Raw genomic sequence first — 19,857 nt, 5'->3', positions numbered from 1 at the left:
CTCTCCTGTTCTCCCCCACCCTCCCTCCTACGCCCCCAGGACCAACACAGCCTGGAGTGGGCCTCTGAGGGCATAGGACCTGGCCTGAGAGCTGGGCAGGCTTCCTGGGCCAACTGGGCAGGGGAAACGCTGGGTGCACTCCCCCCTGATCCGAGCCCCCAAGGGTCCCTCCGGGCGTGGGAACCCCCTCCCCCATCCCAGCCACCCCTCAGCGGCACAGTCCTGTCCTGCCTCCACTTCTGCTCTCCCCTCAGTCCCCCCACGTCCTACCCGGTCGCCTGGGGGTTCCTCCCGTCTCCTTGGGCGTCAAGGTCTCCCGCCAGCGTCCGGCAGGCGCCCTAGTTGTGGGGAGACGCTAACTCCGCGTCTTCCCATGCCGCCATCTTGACTCCTGGCTCTGAATATTACAATTCTGATGTAACATATATAAACCCAAAGCGGCTTACAAAGGCCCTGCATCATCATCACTGCCTACCTCTCCAGTTACTTTCACTTACTTCTCCCTGTCTTTTAGTTCCTTGACAGAAAGTTTCCAGTTTCTTTCCACTATCCAGCTGTGTACATGTTTCCTCTACCTAAGGATTAAGTATCCCTACATTTTACCCTTATAGTTACATAAACTTTTCCTTCAAAGTACTTAATTCATATACTTGTGTGGTTATTTGATTAATTTCCGTTTTTTCACACTAGACACTAGACTCCATGACAAATAGGACCATGTCAGTTTTTCCCAAGACTGCACTCCCAGTTGTTAAACATGTGCCAGGTAAAGTATATACCCACAACAAATAAACTATCTCTCTGGGAACAAGCAAACAAACCATATTCTTTATCCTGAGCAAGCTAGATGTTTGCTCCCTAAGGTAAGGTATATGTATATGTAAATGGAGAGAGAGGCTACCAAAAGAAGAGCCTGGATTTTTTATAGTGTCCACCTTTACTTCAATACACAACAGAAGTCTGAGAGTAATAAAAATAAACTATAGTTAAATATAAAAAAAACCCCAAAAAACCAGAGCCTGAAAAAGTGACCACTTAAGACAACAGAAAGTTCTAATATCAGTCCCCCTCTACCAAGGCTTTTGCCAAGAGGGCAATGGATCAGACTCACAACAACTTAAATATTTCTGTAGGAATTCTGAGTTATTTTCTACTTTACCCATCAAGAACAGATTTATGACTGAGTTATGGAAGGAAGATTCAAGGATAACTTTCAGAAGAACATAGCACAATTCATTATGAAACTGCTTTGTCATCTAGCAGAGGCTAAAACACACAACACTTACCAAAGTACTGTGAGTCTTTTATCTGCAGCTGTAGCATCTGGTGCCAAGTAATTCTTTAGCTTCATGGTGTATCTGTGAGATAATATAAGAAACAAATGACACAAAATATAATACTTCATCTGTCTTATGACCTCTTTAGTCCTCTAAACATTAGAATCAAACCTAAATAAAGGCAAAAATACCCACTAAAGCAGAGGTCCCCAACCCCCAGGCCACGGACTGGTACTGATCTGTGGTCTGTTAGGAACTGGGCAGCACAGCAGGAGGTGAGCAGTGGGTGAGCGAGCGAAGCTTCATCTGTATTTACAGCTGCTCCCCATAATTCGCATTACCACCTGAGCGCCTCCTCCTGTCAGATCAGCAGCAGCATTAGATTCTCATAGGATCATGAACCCTACTGTGAACTACGCATATGCAGGATCTAGGTTGTGTACTCCTTATGAGAATCTAATGCCTAATGATCTGAGGTAGAGGCTGAGGCGCTGATACTAGCACTGGGGAGCGGCTGCAAATACAGATTATCATTAGCAGAGAGGTTTGACTGCACAGAGACCATAATAAATCAATTGCTTGCATACTCATATCAAAACCCTATCAGTGAGTGGCAAGTGACAATTAAGCTGTATCTTACAGAGTAGACTGGACATAAGCAACACACTTTGGGTGTCACTCTCTCCCATCACCCCCAGATGGGACCATCTAGTTGCAGGAAAACAAGCTCAGGGCTCCCACTGATTCTGCATTATGATGAGTTCCATAATTATTTCATTATATATTACAATGTAATAATAATAGAAATAAAGTACACAATAAATGTAATGCGCTTGAATCATCCCAAAACCACCTCCCACCCCTGGTCTGTGGAAAAATTGTCTTCCACAAAACCAGTCCTTGGTGCCAAAAAGGTTGGAGACTGCTGCACTGAAGTGTCTAGTTCTCCTTATCCAAGGACAATAAAGGACTAAGGATCCTCTTTAGCTTTACTGTATATAATTATATTAGTCTTTTCCTAGAAGGACCAGAGAAATATTATTGCCAGTGATGTGGCAAGTCTTCCCACTTACTTGATGAGCTCCACCGTCTCTGAATACATAAGGAATGGGGATTTGGATTCCTGAGCATTTTTCTCTAATGCATTCCCACATTCAATGAAAGATACCACAGCATCAAGATAGTATACAGCTTTCTCAAACCTATCAGACTGAAGAAAGGAGAATAAAGGTAAATGAGAGCCACACTGATGTAGTATGAGAACAAATGAAGATTTAAGTTAATTTGATTAAATATATAAATGTGAGAAGAATATTTACATACCAATGCATCTGCATTGTGCTTTAGCTTTTTTGCTTCTTGTAAATAATGGTCTGCTGAATAATTTCTGCAATGTAAATTTTTATTATAAGTAAAATGGTAAATATTTTCATAATACTAGTTCACTTTAGTCTCTAATATTCCTCAGTTTTCATGTCCTCAAGTAAAGAAAATGAACTATTACTAAACATTCAATTCAGTTTTTTCTGATGAATGTTTATATTGGGTTAAGAGCATAAATCATTTTGGCCAACTTGGCAAATTTTCTACTAGGAAAACAGAAATCAAACTCCCTAGTATTAAATGCTAACTTACCCAAGTTGTTTGAAAGATTGAGAGTAAACAAAATGTGGGTATGAAAAATAACCTTTTATCAAAATGGAGGGGAAAAAAACCAACATTGCTCTTACTTATTTAAGAAAGCCCTTATTTTGAACAGTAAAGTCAGCAGCAGTAAGATTCTACTGGAAGGTACATTATTCACATTCCCCATGAGAATCATGGAGTTAATAAGTTAAAGGAGCAATACTTGGACTACTAGGTGCCTTTCAAATTAAAATCTGAATATTCTGTGATCACAACACAATCAATTCTTCTGGTTACTGACAGAAATTAAAATGAGTTTTTTATATGCTGACTGGAATGATTTCTTGAATGCATAAAAAATCATATTTATCTCACCTGTCGTCAAAGGCAAGCTTCGTTCTCCGAGGCTTAGAAGCATCAGGAGTTGGTGTAGATGGAGGACAGTTAGAAGAGCTATTTGGAGCCTTTTCCTGACCAAAAAAATATATATAACTATGTTGAAAATTGTGAGATTAAAATTAAACTAAAAGTATTTGAGCCAGTGGTTAAAAAGCAAACAAAATTCCATTGTCTTTGGTAATTAATTTCCTTGTTATAAAATATTAAAATTTCAGAATGTAAATGTCCTTTTTATGGAATGAGCCCATTTTATATAACCAAAAATATTCTTTCTAATATCAGGGGTCTACTATGTGCCAGGCACTGACCTTGTAAAAACATAAGGAAGACACAAACCTATTATCAATATAGCAGTACTACTTAAGACAAAATTTACTGGTAATAACTGGTCGATGAAAACAACAATAATATCTAACATCTACTATGTGCCTACTACTTACTAGGCACTCAGTTAACCAAGTACTTAGCACAATCTTTAATCCTTCAACAACCCTATGAAATAGGTACTGCTATTAGGATAGAATAAAAAGTAGTCTCAAGGAGGCTGAGTAACTCGTCCAAGTTCAAACAGCTTTCAAGCAGTATTCCTGGAAATTGGGCTTTAAGTCCAGATCTGTCAGATTTCAAAAGCCTGGACAGGGACTTCCCTGGTGGTCCAGTGGCTTAGACTCCATGCTCCCAATGCAGGGGGCCCGGGTTTGATCCCTGGTCAGGGAACTAAGATCCAACATTCTGCAACTACTGAGCTCGAGTGCTGCGACGAAGACCCAGCGCAGCCAAAAAAAGAGCCTGGACACTTTCTTAAATTTTATTCTGCCTCCTATCAACATGTCCATCCTGTCTCCTATCAACACAGACCTCTATGCAATGGCTATGACCCTGTCCTCCCAACTGCTTCCCCATCCAGCCCTATGACACAGTAATATATATTTTATTACTTCTGCTTAAAATCTATTTTAAAAAAACCATGTAACCACTTTTTTTTTCTTTTCTTGTAAAAGAGTCCTTCAGTTCCACCCATTACAGCTTCCTTCATCGGATGAATGGATAAAGAAGATGTGGCACATATATACAATGGAATATTACTCAGCCATAAAAAGAAATGAAATGGAGGTATTTGTAGTGAGGTGGATGGAGTTAGAGTCTGTCATACAGAGTGAAGTAAGTCAGAAAGAGAAAAACAAATACAGTATGCTAACACATATATATGGAATCTAAGGGAAAATAAAGGTCATGAAGAACCTAGTGGCAAGACGGGAATAAAGACACAGACCTACTAGAGAATGGACTTGAGGATATGGGGAGGGGGAGGGGTAAGATGTGACAGGGTGAGAGAGTGGCATAGACATATATACACTACCAAATGTAAAATAGATAGCTAGCGGGAAGCAGCCGCATAGCACAGGGAGATCAGCTCGGTGCTTTGTGACCACCTAGAGGGGTGGGATAGGGAGGGTGGGAGGGAGGGAGATGCAAGAGGGAAGAGATATGGGAACATATGTATATGTATAACTGATTCACTTTGTTATAAAGCAGAAACTAACACACCATTGTAAAGCAATTATACTCCAATAAAGATGTTTAAAAAAAAAAAAAAAGATGTTTAAAAAAAAAAAAAAAAGAATGAAAATAAAAGCCCTGAGATTTGAGAAAATGCTAAGCTCTTTACGCAGTCTGCATGTTTATGAAATGGCTTCCTAAATACTGTTGCAATCTAACATTACTTGGACAGCTTTCCCTCTGTGTTTTATAAACAGATCTACAAGTGCCTAAGTTTAAGTTTATTGATGGAAAACTGAAGTTTCTGAAAATAAAAAAAAATTACCACGTGTGGTAAGAGATGCTAACTAGTCTTACTGCGGTGATTGTTTTGCAATATATACATATACGTAATCATCATGTTGTACACCTGAAACTAATATAATGTTATATATCAACTATATCTCAATTTAAAAAAAACTGGAAGAACTTCTCTCAGTGAGCAATAGGACAAACTGACAAAATATCAGTCAGCATACAGAAGGTGTGAAAACATGATTAATCTAACTGAATTATATAGCTCCCTGTCCCCAATTCATGTGGAAGACACAGTCTTTTCAAACAAATATAGAACATTACAAAAATCTACCATATACTATGCTCTTTTATAAAGCAACTCTTAACAAATATCAAAAGATTGCTACACGGAGATCACTTTCCAGCCCCACTGCAACTAAGGTAGAAGTACTAACCAAAAGACAACTAGAAAATCTCTATGTTTGGAAAGTGAGTAACACGTTTAAATAACTCTTGGATCCAAGATGAAATCAGAAAGGAAATTAAAATCACTTTTAAACTGAGTTATAAAAATATTATATACCAAATCTTGAAGATGCAGCTAAAGCAGTATTTAGAGGAAAATATATAGTCTAACTGCTTATATTAGAATATTAGAGAAAAAGGACTTAAAATTAATTTAAAAAAACTTGAGCTAGGTATCAATCTTTAAAAGTTAATAAACAGAGCAGCAAAACAAAAAGAAATTAAAAGGAAATTATAAAGCGTGTAAGTTAATGAAACAGAAAACAAAAATAAACTACAGAGAATAAAGACAAAGACAGGTTGTTTTTTTGAAAAGACAAGTAAAAGTGATAAGGCTCTAATGAGACTGATCAAGGAAAAGAGAAAGATGGCACAGAAAACTAATACTAAAAATGAAAGAGGATCATAAGTAGCAATATTATAGATATTAAAAACATAAGAGACTATAATGAACAAAATTTATGCCAACATATTTCAAAAATTTGATATCAGCAAATATCTAGAAAAACCGAAAATAAAAATTATATGTAATTTTGGTTTTTCACGTTATCTAATTTTTCTTTAGTTGATATGGGAAAGAGCATATTTTCTAAGTTAGTTATAGAATTTTCTTTAATAAACCCATATATAATTGCCTAAACTGGAACTGCCAAGACTAACATTAACAATTTTAACAACTGTTAAGTGCCACAAGATCTTGAAATCAAAGGGGTCAGGGCCAATACATTTTATATTTTGTTGATAACAACAAAATACCAAATAACTACATCTGATCCAAATGTTTCCTCATTATCCAGTAAGTTAAGCACTGGATAAAACACAAAACAAGTAAGATACAAATCCCTGCTTTCAAGAACCTGACAAACCAATAAGGAAGAGACACAGAGAGTGTTACCTATGAGCTAACAGAAGCCAAATGAGCAGGTGAGCTCACTTAATGAGTGCACTTAAAGAGAGAGAGAGAGACAGAGAGAGAGAGAGAGAGAGAAGAGATTTAAAGAAAGAAGCACACAGGCCTGAAATCCTACAGTTCCAGGATGGGAAATGGAGAAAGAGCCAGTCAGGAGGTGGACAGAGAACTGGGACAGTGAAAGAGGCCAACAGAACAGGTTCCTCAAGGGCACTAGGACTAACTCTCGGGGGTCCAGCAGGAGAAAAAGTCTTCTGTATATCTCAATTGAGATGTTCACAATTTAAATTACCTCAAAATTTAGAAGATTTAATTACCACATTTAATAAGCACAACTAACTGCCTTTAACAGTCAATTTTTTTCAACTCTGAAGTCTTTGTTTATTTAAGTCACAAATAATTCAGTAAATTATATACTTAAAAATCTAGGTATTTTCTTAATTTTGTCAGGTAGTTTGCTCCTGATCAGAACACTTTAGAAAGCAATACAAATAACCTGGTAAACAAATTCAGGGTGAGAGCCTAAAGTATAGCCTTGAAAAAGCTTCTTTGATCTAATATATACCCACAAACATTAACAGTATTCCCCTACATTATGATCATGCTCTAGAAATAATGCCAGTGGTAGCTCAGCTAAAGAAATATTTTCTTCTTCATGAAGCCAAATGGTTGCTTTATCACTTTATAAGTAGTATAACTTGCTTGTAAAAGCTAGTTCTAAAAAATCCAAAGTCCATTTAAAACCATAGATAAGAACCCAATCAGAACAACTGGAGCTATTTATAAATTTGATCATAATCAGTTGTTTTTCCACAACCAACTTTTCCAATTATGGGTTTCTGTCTTAACTAATATGCATCTGGCCAGATGACTTCATTCCATTCATGGTCTCAGATCACTGCACAAGTTTATTAACAAGATTATGACATTTTGAGAGTAAAAATGCACAGGTCTATAAAATTAAGATGTTTACAAAATTTTCAAAGCACAAGTGTCACCTTGGAGAAGTCACATGGCAAGGAGATTTTTTTCAAAAGGCTCAAGCCCCCGGTGCCTTACCTTGACCTCCTTAGAGCTACTGGAAGTCTTCCCTTCAGTCCTCTTCTGCTTTGACGTGGAGGAACTGTTTTTGCTGCTGCCGCTATTTTCCTTGTTGCTATTATTACTTGACTTTAAGGAAGAAGACTGACTAATAGTCCTCTTCCGAGAGCCATGCTCTGTTTTTGGATCTTTTGAAGGAACAGGCCCAGCAGGAGAAGGCAACAAATCTTTTTCTTTAGCAGCACTCTGTTTAGATGACCTGCCAAACCAAACAAATGCCCTCATTTCTCCACACGGTCATACAGGAGTGATGGATTTTTTCCACTTGACTTTGCCTGCTTTCAAGACAAATTTGTTTTTCCCTATTTGATTACTAGAACACATGATTTCTGCAAAACAAAATAAAACTGTAAATTTCATGAGGGCAGACATCTTGTCTGGTGTTTCCCCCCATCACGGTTGTATACCCAGTGCCTAAACCTTGGCCTGCCACACAAGTATTCAATAAATAGTGGTTGAATAAATTAACAAAAAGATGAATGGTGAATGATGATATTAATGCTCATAAGCATCCTGCAAGTTATACCTAAGCTTGTCACCGAGCCTGAAAGTGGTAAAGCTTTACTTTCTTATCCTATAAATACCTCCTATTCCACTAAAAAAAGGAGAGAGGAAGATGTGACTGAATCTTAATTGCTTTTCATCCCAATTAGCTAAAAGCAAAACCTCCCACTATTTGGTATATGACTGTGTATAGATGTGTATGACATACACATACTAAAAGGAACATTCTAAGAGCATGTTAGAAAGTACCCAATAGCAAATAACAGATTGACACACATGTAACATGTTTTGCAAACGTACTCTTTGTTGCTGGATGGCTTGTGGCCTGCCGAATTCTTGTCTTCCGTTTTGGGTTTCTTGCTCTCATTGGCTCTGTTATCATCTTCATTCTGCATGAAAAATAGAAAAAAAGCAGCTAGGTTTGATTTCTATTCATCAAATTTCAGTTTCCAGTACTAGTTACCCTCAAACAGTTTATCTCTGATAAACTTCAGAAAGAAGATAAATGTGAAGTGAAAGAATTCATTTAAACGATGCTCAATAAATTAGGTTTTAAGTCTGAGAAGGAGCCTCCTATTTTAGATAAGAAGAGCTGAAATGCTCCAACAGTCTTTTAGTGGCATCTTGCTAATGATTTGGGGAGGGCTGGGGATGAGATTATAATTAAGATATAATTCACATACCATAAAATTCCCTTTAAAAGTATACAATTCAATGGCTTTTAGCATATTCACAAAGTTGTACAACCATCACCACAATCAATTTTACGATATTTTCATTATCTCAAAAAGCACCCTGTTCTCCATTGGCAGTCACTCCCCATTCCCTCCACCCCCAGATCTGGCAATCACTAATTTACACGTTTTGTCTTTATGGATTTGCCTATTCTACACATTTCATAAAGTGTAATCATACAATATGTGTGGCCTTTGTGTCTGGCTCCCTTCACTTAGCATAATATTTTTAAGGTTCATCTACGTTGTAAGATTTGTCAGTACTTTATTTCTTTTTATGGCTGAATATATGGTGGTATGCATATACCACATTTTATTTATCCATTCATCAACTGAGTTGTTTCTACTTTTCAAGTACAGGTTTTTGTATGGACATGTTTTCACTGTTCTTGGGTATATACCTATGAGTGCAATTGCTGGGTCATAAGGTAATACTACATATTTACTTTGTGAGGAACTGATAAGCTATGTTCCAAAGTTGCTACATCATTTTACATTCCCACCAGCACTGCAGTTCTCCATATCTTCATCAATACTCGTTACTGTCCATCTTTTCACTTATAGTCAAGCCTAATGATTTTTGAAAAACTTTTTTGGTGAAACAAAAGCTATGGGCCTGTCTATAATCCCCAAGCTACTTGCTTGATGAATTTAAGATTTCCTATTGACTTAAGTATCAGGGCACGAATATTGCAAACTTTCTGCCATAACAAAAGAATTTGTTCCCATACACAAATGATTAAAGTTGGACATGTGAAAACATGAGAAAAAGGAACCCACATTCTTCATTATCCTTGGCTGGGTCTCTTCTCAGTACTATCTGCTTTACCTTCAGGAACTGCCCCTGACACTTAATTTTACCAAAGCAGCAAATCTCAAAAATCATCACTGGGAATTCCCTGGCAGTCTAGTGGTTAGGACTTGGTGCTTTTACTGCCGGGGCCCGGGTTCAATCCCCGGTCAGGGAACTAAGATCCCACAAGATGCGGGATCATCACCCAGTTTCCTGGTGATATACATACATTTTATAAAATCAAAATTTGACTTATAGTTATTAATATAAAAAACCTGTGAGGAATATATATGCCAGTGAGATGGGGAGGGAAGGAGATATGGGCCACTTCTTTTAGAGGAAGGGGATTTTTTATTGTAAGTTATATATATTGTAAAATTTTAAACAAAAGAGTAAAAAAGACTCACTTTCTTTATTATATTTTAAATGTTTGAAAATTTTACAAGAACATGTAGTATCTTTTAAAGACAAAAGGACCATTTTTTTTATTCCATAAGAAACACCTTAGTTTTTTAAAGAGCAGAACTATCATATACAAGCTCTTATTCATGTAATTCTATTAATTAAATCCCATAACCAAGTCCAGCAATCTGAGGCTGCGGGCTCTAGAGTCTAGCAGCTCTAAACAGCTTACTAGTTGAATAAAACATCCCTTTACTAAAATAATGGAAGCTCATTAGCTATAGCACTGAAAGTAGTAAGCTTCAGTTTTCTAGAAATTCAAATTTTAAAAAATCTTCAACTTCTGAAGGTGCAAATAAAAAAGAAGTATTATTCTCGTTTGTCCAAATACACATCAGCAGCAGCACACAGTACTGTGGTTTTAAGAAAAAAAGAGAGGACAAACCTCTGGCTCACTTCATTTTAAGAAAATGCTATATTCTTCCTATCCTCCTACATGAGATTCTCAAGGTCAACTGGGATTGGAGTTTTGTTCTGAGTCCACCTGGCACAGCCATTCTGGTATCTATTCTGTCCACCTGCTCATGTTTTCAGTCTTCTACAATCATATTCACACATACATATCAGGGGAAATTATATTATTCTTCAATACAGATTATTAAAATATACTCTCCTGTAAACATGTCTCACTAGAGCTGAAAGATCAAGCTGTTTTTTCCAAAGAATCTCTATCTATATAGGTAAGTTTTTCAGCTCTTTTCATTATGTGTCTATTATCCTCCAATCACAGATATCCATGAGTTTTCACATTTCCTGGGTCTAAAAAAAGCTGACCTTAAAATATATACCAAGCTTTGTCTCTAAACCCAAATTATCTTGGAAGCATTTAGGGATGAGAGCTGGCAATGTGTCAGCAGATGTTTTTAGTTCTGAACTTGCAGAAATGGGTGTTTGAAAGGTAAAAAAGCTACGGCATAGCTATGTACAATGGATTGGTGAAATTCTTAAGGACATGTTAAAATTGGTGAGTCAATTCACTAGCTGGAATTAGTAATTTAAAAAGTATGACTTGGTCTGGGTATACGAGAGAAAAAAGTGTTCGGGACTGTGACAACCTGAAGAGTAAATAATCCCAACTAAAGACATTGAAAACCAAAATTTTAAGAATGTTGTGAAGGCCAGTTTGCAATCTCTGCTTCACTCTCACCTCTATACTGGCCAGCACACATCATGAACAGAAGCACTGGCTCATTTCTTATTTGATTAGAAACTATAATTCTTTACTAAAGGAGACAGGAAGAGGCACAGTGGTCTTCAAGAGACTCTTGTGTCTGTAGCTTCTTTGAGGCTTTAGGCTCATCTCTATTTTTCCCTCATAGCTGACTCAACTAGCTATTTTTTGGCTTACTGAGATTTCCATTGCATTCTAGATGCTGATGTTCAAAAAACAACAACAACAACAAAAACCCTTTACAAACCTTATGTTTCCTTTTGCCTTTGTTGGAAACTTTTTCTGAGGCTTGTTTCTGAGCCTCTCTTGTGTGCTTTTCTGGAACATTTTTCTTTTCCCCCTTGGGTGTCTCTGTTTCTTTGTAAGGCTTTCCTGGTATTCTAGTCAAGAGATTCAGGTCAATCTTCACAATAAGTGGATACCTGTCATCAGGCTCACTGAGGGGTGAAAGAAGTTCCTTCTCTTCCATAGGAGAGAACATTCGTTGCCGAAAAAAGCTATCTTCTTCCTCCACTGAGGAGGGCTTAACGGGAGTCCTATTACTCTCAGGGTACTTAGGAGTTTGTGAGGAAGGAGGAAGGCTCTCGCTTTCATCCGAGTCTGAGGATGAGGTATCTGTTTCTATGATTTCCCTTGATTTCTGGGAAGATTTACTTGTTGACTTGTATTTCTTTTTCTCTGCTGAAGGTCGAGGGGAAGATTTGGACTCCTTTTTTATATTGGGTTTCCTTGAGCCTTTGGTAGCTGCTTTGTGTCTGCTGGAGGGCATGCTGGTAGCCATGTCTACAGGGGTTTCACTCTCTATCTTCAGGCCTCCGCGGGGCTCTTCAGCAGCTGCCTTCTCAGTCTTTTTGGGTTGTTTTTTGCCTACAGTTCTCCTCTGTGCTGTGCTGTCACTCTGTGCAGGAGACTTCTGCCTCCCACGCCCACTCTCTGATCCCTTTTGGACAGTTTTGGAGTCTCGTCCAGGAGTAGCAGAACTTGTTTCTTTAGGACCACCTGGATCAGTATAGCTATTCCCTGTGCCCTGTTCTCGGCCTTCCTTTTTATAGCCTTGAGATGATGGGATATTACTGTCCACAGAAGAAGCTGGTGACACTTTATGTGGGTTCACTTTATTCAGCCAATTATCAAGTTGCCATTTGTTTGTGGGAGGTGGTTCAGGCTGAAAAACAGAGAAAGAAGTATGCTTTTTCAGTACTGAAACTTTCTCCTTCCTTTAAAATCTCAAGGAAGAGGGAAAAACATAATGCCTAATGCCACAAAGGCATTTGTTTTTCATTGTTCTGACTGAACCAAAGCAAAAGGCTAAAAATACTAATAGCTTTAATCACTTGAATGAGAAGATAAGCTTAATGTTATATATAGCCTTTAATTACTGAATATCCCTGTCAGGAATCCAAATGACCATACAGTACATTTAATTCCAGAAAGTAAACAAATGATGTAGGTACCACAGAGATTTTTAACAACATTTTATCAACCTACAGTGAATTTATACTATTTAAGACTTTTTTTCACCATAACTAAATAACATGAATTACCAGGTTGAAACAAAAATAAAACCCAAAGTAAATAAATCCAATATTTTAGTGATCTGAAATATGACCACAAATGTTCCCTAATCTAGACCAAATATGTTCCCATAACAAGGACGATGAAGTATCTAAATTTCCTCCAAGATACACAGTTCAGTTTCTTTTTGTCAGAATATGTAATCTTCTTTTCTTCAGTTTTATATTTGAAACTAGTCTTAACTGGCCATCACCAGGGGCCTTCAGAGGGCCTATGGAAGGCATCCCCTTGCCCCCTTCTCACCTCAGGAGATGCACTCTGGGATGGCTCATTTGCCTCACTGTCACTGGAACTACTTTCACTCTCTGAGTCAGATCCAGAGCTGCTTTCAGATCCACTGTGGCTGCTAGAATCATCCCTGGAGTTATCTGCCCCTTCACTATTATGGTGTGAAGGTTCAGAGTTACTAAAAGAGATAAAACATATAAATGACCAAAAGCTTTTTTTTTTAAGAGGGACAACAGGTAAGCATTCAAATCTGACAATGAACTTTATTTAAAATGTTTACTATTTGTTAAGCTCTTACAATTCTATGAATCTAGAACTTCATTATAAATGAAATAAATACTTCCTTAAAAAATATCTGAAATGCGGCTCAGCCATTAGTACTTACCTTTAAAAACCAGTTTTACTGTGGTGTAAATTACACACCATAAAATTCACCCATTTTAAGTATACAATCCAATGATTTTTAGTTAATTTACAGAGTTGTAAAACCACCATCACAATCGATAATATTTACTTTATAAGGTCAATTACTCTATCACTACACTGTTATCAGATTGACCCTTCCACTCTAAATAAAACAAGAAATAAAAGGATGCCTACCTTCCAGGTGTACTCCTTGGCATTGTCTTATCACAATCCTAAAATTAAAACATGAGAGGAAATCTGTGAATGAATAAATAGTACTCTATCTGCTTGATGTGAACAATATCTGAAATCTTAATAGAAAAACTGGCTTCTCTAATGTATGCATCAATGGTCACTTAACACTTACAAAAATACTGTTTTTTACCTAAAGAATAATTGCCAGGATAAGATTAAAAGCTGTGTTACTAGTTCTTCTTGTCAACAATCTCATGCTTCACGAGTATATTCTGCTATATGATAAGTATTAAGAAAAAGCCAGTTTTTTTTAAATAAGAAAAAAATGGAGGTTTAAAAACAAAGCGGAAAACTATAACATTCTAGTGTCAGACAGCAGGAAGGAACTTATTTTAAATAACTGAATCATAAATGTATTATTCAATTATAATTCTTATAAAATACAATGAAAACACTGTATGAAACTGGCAAAATTATATAGTAGTAGACATACCTGTTCCCCATCACTGTCTTCACTGCTGCTTAGTTTTAAGTCATCTTTTAACATACTAAAAGGAAAAGGCAGAAAGGATTATTATTTTTGGAACTTCATCATGGCATATCAGAGTATTAAATATCTACCAATAATTCTAGGAATAATCACTGTGGTAGCCAAAGATTTACTTGAAAAATAAAGAAAACAACAAGTAAGTCTTACTCTATCTGGTTTGGTGCACATCTAGAGTAAAAAATTAAGAAAGGTGGAATTTAACAGTTTTGGAAGCTCACTTTTCCATAAGTACAATATTCATCTTTCTTTTCTAATTAAACAAAAGCTACCTTCCACAAACTCTTATACTCACTTCTGTTATCTCTAGCTTTTCTCTAATTGCATACACACAAACTTTTTCATTATTAAAACAAATGACCATACGCATACCCAACAGTCCACTAGAGAAATATAACTCCTAAAAGGAAGGAAGATAAAATGAAAGCATCAGCAATTCTCTTTCACTGTCCCCAGTGTTTCATGAAGAGATATGCACACTTGGGCGATTGTGAAAACCAGAACACACAGTCAAAGTTCTAGTTCATAAATGCCTTGCTATGAAAGACGACTGATCCTTGCAGATGTAACAATTTTGGGTAAGAACCTTGGTTATACAAGAGAAATAACCATGTATAAATTAAAAATAAACTCCAGTCTCCAAATCTTCCTTGATCAAAAAAACACAAATAAATACTATAAGTTGATAGTTTCTGGAATTAGTGTTTGAAAGTAAAATTACAGATTTAAATTTTCCTTAAGGCCATAAAATCAAAATCAAAATTAAAAACTGAGTAATGAACCACAAAACACTCCTTGCCTTTTTACAAGAAAGGAAAAATTAATACAAAGCTTAGGAAGAACTACAACTAGAAAATGTTTAATTTCTCATTACCACTAGCTCCATTTACCTTTCTTCTTAAAATTTCACGACAGTCTCCAATCAGTGGAAAGGAAATCTTCTTTCACTCCAACAACTACTTATACTCTCCCTTCAAAGCTTAACCTGAGTTTCTAAATCTGATCCCAAATTCAGAGTATCACATAAAAGATCACCTTGAAACAAAGTAACCACATGATTACACGAAAAGTGTTCTAAGGATGACCAATTAAGTGGGACAGAGAAAAACAGTTTTTTCTTTTGGAAAAGGGCTTAGTGCATCTTTATGACTGATTTCCTGTAAAGAAATGTACTTACTCTGAATTCTCTCAGCCCTTACGCTTTAATAATGGCAGCTCAATGAACCTGTTTACACATGTGAATATGTCAAAGCTTTTACCAGACCGCTCAAGGTCCTTCATGCTTTTTTTCTGTCAGCAACCAAAGTGATATGCACATACATGGTAAGTTCCCATCAGTTTTCTGCCCATGAATAAATATGATAAATAGGAATTTACATAATTTGAATTCTTCAGCAGTGAGGCTAAACTCCTTGCATTCATATATTTTCATTCTCAGTTCCCACTATGTTTAGCTGAAGAGGCTGAGGTTATCAGTATAGACTGTGGTTATGGTATAAAGCTAGCACTGTGGCCAGTTTCTTTAGAATTTTGTTTTAATCACTGGGTTAACTTGTGGTCTCAGGAATTCAGTAGTTAGTTCATTCTTTAAGCTCGGAATTTATTATCATCCAATATACCACCCTATCATATTTTGATTTATTGGGTTGGCCAAAAAGTTCATTCAGGTTTTTCATAAGATGTTATGGAAAAACCCGAATGAACTTTTTGGCCAACCCAATATATTCCTGGGTCTACCTACAAAATAAAAGTAGGAAAACTTAGACAGTATGAACTATGTTGCTTTCATATTCTACACTTAGTGGTCAAATGGAGGGCTTACTAAGAAGAATCCTATATTTTTTCATGTGTTTTTTTTTTTTATTAAAAACGAACTATCAACACACACACTTCTGAAAGATGAGAAAAAAGTGTAATTGCAGAGCAGGGGTAGGCAAACTATGGTCCACAAGCGAAATCTAGACCTATTTTGTAAAGAAAGTTTTATTGGAACATAGCCACACCCATAGTCTATGGCTGCTTTCATGCTACAACTGCAGAACTGAGTAGTTGAGACAGAAACCATTTGGCCCCTAAAGCCTAAACTATTTCACTATCTGGCCCTTTACATAAAAGTTTGCCTACCCCGCCTTAAAAGATTAAGTACATATTTCTAAGTGTTGTTCTAAATATCGATACCACAGTTAGACTTTTAGCAAAAAAGACAAACATTAAACTTACTAAGCAATAAACTTACGATTTAGACTGGTGCCCATTGGAAGTTTTAGAGGAAGGATTATATCTTTCTGGAACAAAAAGGAATGCAGAAATCAGCAACTATAGTATGGCTACTTATATTTTAAAATATCTATCAATATAACCTCAAAGAAATATAAATCAAAAAATTGGGATAAAATTCTTCATCCATCAAGTTGGTAACACCTTAAAATGCAATAATATGAAATACTGGTGGAAATAGGCATATTCATATGTTATTTGTAGGGCTATAAACTCATACAATCTTTCTGGAGGGCAATCTGATAATATTATCTCACCAATACTGTAAATGCACATATCCACTGACCTAGCAATTATAAGGAAAGGAATTTACCTTACAGGTGTATCTAGAGGAATACATAAACACACAGACACACACAGACACACACACACAGTTTATTATAGTATGGTTTGCAACAGCAAAAACTGGAAACCAGTGTCCATCTACAGGGGACTAGATAAACAAATTACGATACTTTCAACAATATAACACAATTTTGTTTTTAAAAATAATGAACTAGAGCTTTATACTGATATAAAAACAATTCTAAAATAAATTAAGTGAAAAATACAGGTAATAAAGAGTAGGTGCAGCTTATGAGCCCGGTTGCCAATAGGGAGCTTTGGGGAGGGAGAATGGGGGAAGGGGAGAAGTAAGGATGAGACATTCTTAAAAGATTTTAAGAGAAAATGTAAACTTTCTGGCCTACAGCTAGCTATTTACTGCATATCAACAATGTTGGGTCCTTTTTTTCCTGTAACTGCAGCTTTAAGGCAGAACGAAGAAATAGATACATAAAAAGTTTGTTAACCTTAAAATGGATATTCTTCTAGTTTTGTCTCTGCTTTAAGATCACTAAAGACAACTAAGGATTAAAATGCTCCACATATTAATCTCCCAAAATAGCTTATTACCAGAGTAAATCTATCTGAAAAGTTAATGCTCTTGGCAAAAGAACATTTGTTTTGTTAGAGAGCTATATGGTGAAGCCCAGATATTTGCAAGGTTCCTGACCTTACCACTACCAATTCACACAGCCATCAACTCTTTAAATCACACTTGAATTCCCCAAGGCTATCTTCCCCTCAAGTTCTTTTGAGAGGCCAAGAGAGTGGAGGTGGAGGAGGGTTGTGTAGCAGACAGCAGACTTTCTTCCCAGCCAAAAACACCCAGGAAGAATAGATAAATATAGATACAGGAAGAGAAGAGCCATGGTAAGCTACAATGACCCCTTCTTGCCTGGAGTTTTACCATAATAGAACCCAGTATCTTCATGAAGGAGATGGAAAGACAGAAGTATGGCTCTTGGGGTTATGAGGTGCCCATCAAATTGAATTCATGAACTCTGAACTATTAGTTCAAATACTTAGTAAAAATCGTTAATTCTCATCTCCAATGATCTTTAATTCTTCATCTTTCAAGCCAAGATTCAGTTCAATCCATTACTGATCATCAGATCATAAATATTGGGATACGGGACTTCCCTGGTGGTCCAGTGATTAAGACTCCACGCTCCCACTTGAGGGGATGCTGGTTCAATCACTGGTCGGGGAACTAAGATCCTACATGCCATGCGGCGTGGCCAAAAAAATTTTTTAAATTGCGATAAGACATACACAAGAATTATTAAAGAAATACATGATGTGACCATGAGAAATGAATGCACAACAAACAGCTTAATTTGAAAACCAAGAAGAAAAGAAATACTCACTTTGTTCTCCAGGGCCAAAATTGGACTGCTGAGACTCCTAAGAAAAAGGGACATAAAATTATATAGTGACATTAAGAGAAAAAGGTTCATTAGAGAAAAATGCTTCAAATTAAACTATTCAATTCCAGCTAATTCAATGAAAGATCCTGTTGAGTTCCTAAGAATGCATAAAAGAAAAAAACACCAAAAGAATTTAATGATTCCATCTGATCAGCCTCAGCAATTTTGTGGTCAGTAACAGAGTTTCCCAGAGCTTAATACAAAAAGCATCAAGCTATGTAAGTCTTTATCATTCATTTCTATTCAGCAGCATCCATGGTACTCATATCCTAATTTAATTCTTGGTCTTAAGAAAATGTTATTTTTAAAAAAGTAATACTAATAACCATATACTAGAGTGAAAATAGCTGTACAAATTATATAGACTCAAAATATACCACTTTTATGAACTAGCAACTCCTACTATGTTATTCCCATGTCATTTTACTTCCTCTCCCTGCTCCCAATATCTTACAGTTAGCAAACTGAGGAAGAGATTTTCCATACTCGTTTTATATACTTCTTTGTAAGCCCTATACTAGCACAGTGCCTGGCATTCAGGAAGCATCCGTAAAAAGAAAGCCAAAAAGAAAAGAAAAGAAAACCAAAATGTCACTGTCCATGAAAGAAACATGACTTTCCAAACTCAGCTTTCAAGATCAGAACAGCTGTTTCACAAGTGCAAATTGTGCATTTTCCTAGGTTAAGTCTGTGGTACACAATGTAGTACTAAGATTACATAAACATCCCTAACATCCTTAACAGCTTACTTAAAAATAAGCACAATCTTCCTTTCATGACAGAATTATCTGTGAAAGAGAAATCCAAACAGTAGCTAAGCTAAAATATAGTTTTGGTGTTAAAAAAAACTGTAAACCTACATCAATTGTCAACTGATTTTCAACAAGGGTGTGAAGACCATCCAACAGGGAAAGAATTCTCTTTTCAACAAAAGGTTCTGGGACAAGTGAACAGCCATATGCAAAAGAATGAAGTCGGATGCTTACCACAGACAATATTAAAAAAAATTAACTTGAAATGGATCAAAGACCTAAATGTAAGAGATAAGAGATAAAACTACAAAACTCTTAGAAGAAAATGTAGTGCCCAAATCTTAATGACCTTGGATTTGGCAAAGAATTCTTACATGACACCAAAAGCACAATACACAAAAGAAACAAACAGGTAAATTGGATTTCATCAATATTACGAACTTTTGTGCTTCAAAGGACACCATCAAGAAAGTGAAAAGACACTACCATAAAATAATAATAATGCCAATAAAAACAAAAATATTCTAAGAAAAAAAAGTGAAAAGACAACACACAAATTGGGAGAAAATATTTGCAAATCATATATCTGATAAGAGACTGGTACCTACAATATATAAAGAGCTCTTACAACTCAATGATAAAAGTCAAGTAAACCAATGAAAAAGTGGGCAAAGGATCTGACTATACATTTCTCCAAGAAAGATATACAAATGGCCAGAAAGCACATGAAAAGATGTTCAACATCATTTGTCACTGGGGGGAAATACAAATCAAACCCACAATGAGATAACCACTTCACACTCACTAGGATGACTAGAATCAAAAAGACAGATAATCACAAGCGTTGAC

The 19,857-nt window shown here is 36.3% G+C and overlaps 1 protein-coding gene across 6 annotated transcripts in view; it reads right to left on the bottom strand.

Moving 5' to 3' along the window:
- AFF4 (ALF transcription elongation factor 4) overlaps positions 1-19,857 on the bottom strand; it is a 97,498-nt gene that overhangs the window by 17,645 nt on the left and 59,996 nt on the right. For all 6 annotated transcript variants that reach the window (XM_082454704.1, XM_082454702.1, XM_082454705.1 and 3 more), the window contains 12 exons: positions 18,197-18,233; positions 16,465-16,513; positions 14,175-14,229; positions 13,682-13,719; positions 13,097-13,259; positions 11,526-12,443; positions 8,419-8,507; positions 7,573-7,813; positions 3,279-3,373; positions 2,601-2,664; positions 2,351-2,487; positions 1,287-1,358 (listed from right to left, as the gene is read on the bottom strand). In XM_082454704.1, coding sequence (XP_082310830.1) covers positions 1,287-1,358; positions 2,351-2,487; positions 2,601-2,664; positions 3,279-3,373; positions 7,573-7,813; positions 8,419-8,507; positions 11,526-12,443; positions 13,097-13,259; positions 13,682-13,719; positions 14,175-14,229; positions 16,465-16,513; positions 18,197-18,233 — 1,958 coding nt within the window. The remainder of the gene's footprint in view (positions 1-1,286; positions 1,359-2,350; positions 2,488-2,600; positions 2,665-3,278; positions 3,374-7,572; positions 7,814-8,418; positions 8,508-11,525; positions 12,444-13,096; positions 13,260-13,681; positions 13,720-14,174; positions 14,230-16,464; positions 16,514-18,196; positions 18,234-19,857) is intronic.

This window comes from Balaenoptera physalus (assembly GCF_965194825.1).
Source record: "Balaenoptera physalus genome assembly, chromosome: 3".
In the NCBI taxonomy this organism is placed as follows: Eukaryota; Metazoa; Chordata; class Mammalia; order Artiodactyla; family Balaenopteridae; genus Balaenoptera; species Balaenoptera physalus.
The sequence above is the reverse complement of the archived record's forward strand: the minus strand, read 5'-3'. Positions and strand labels throughout refer to the sequence as shown.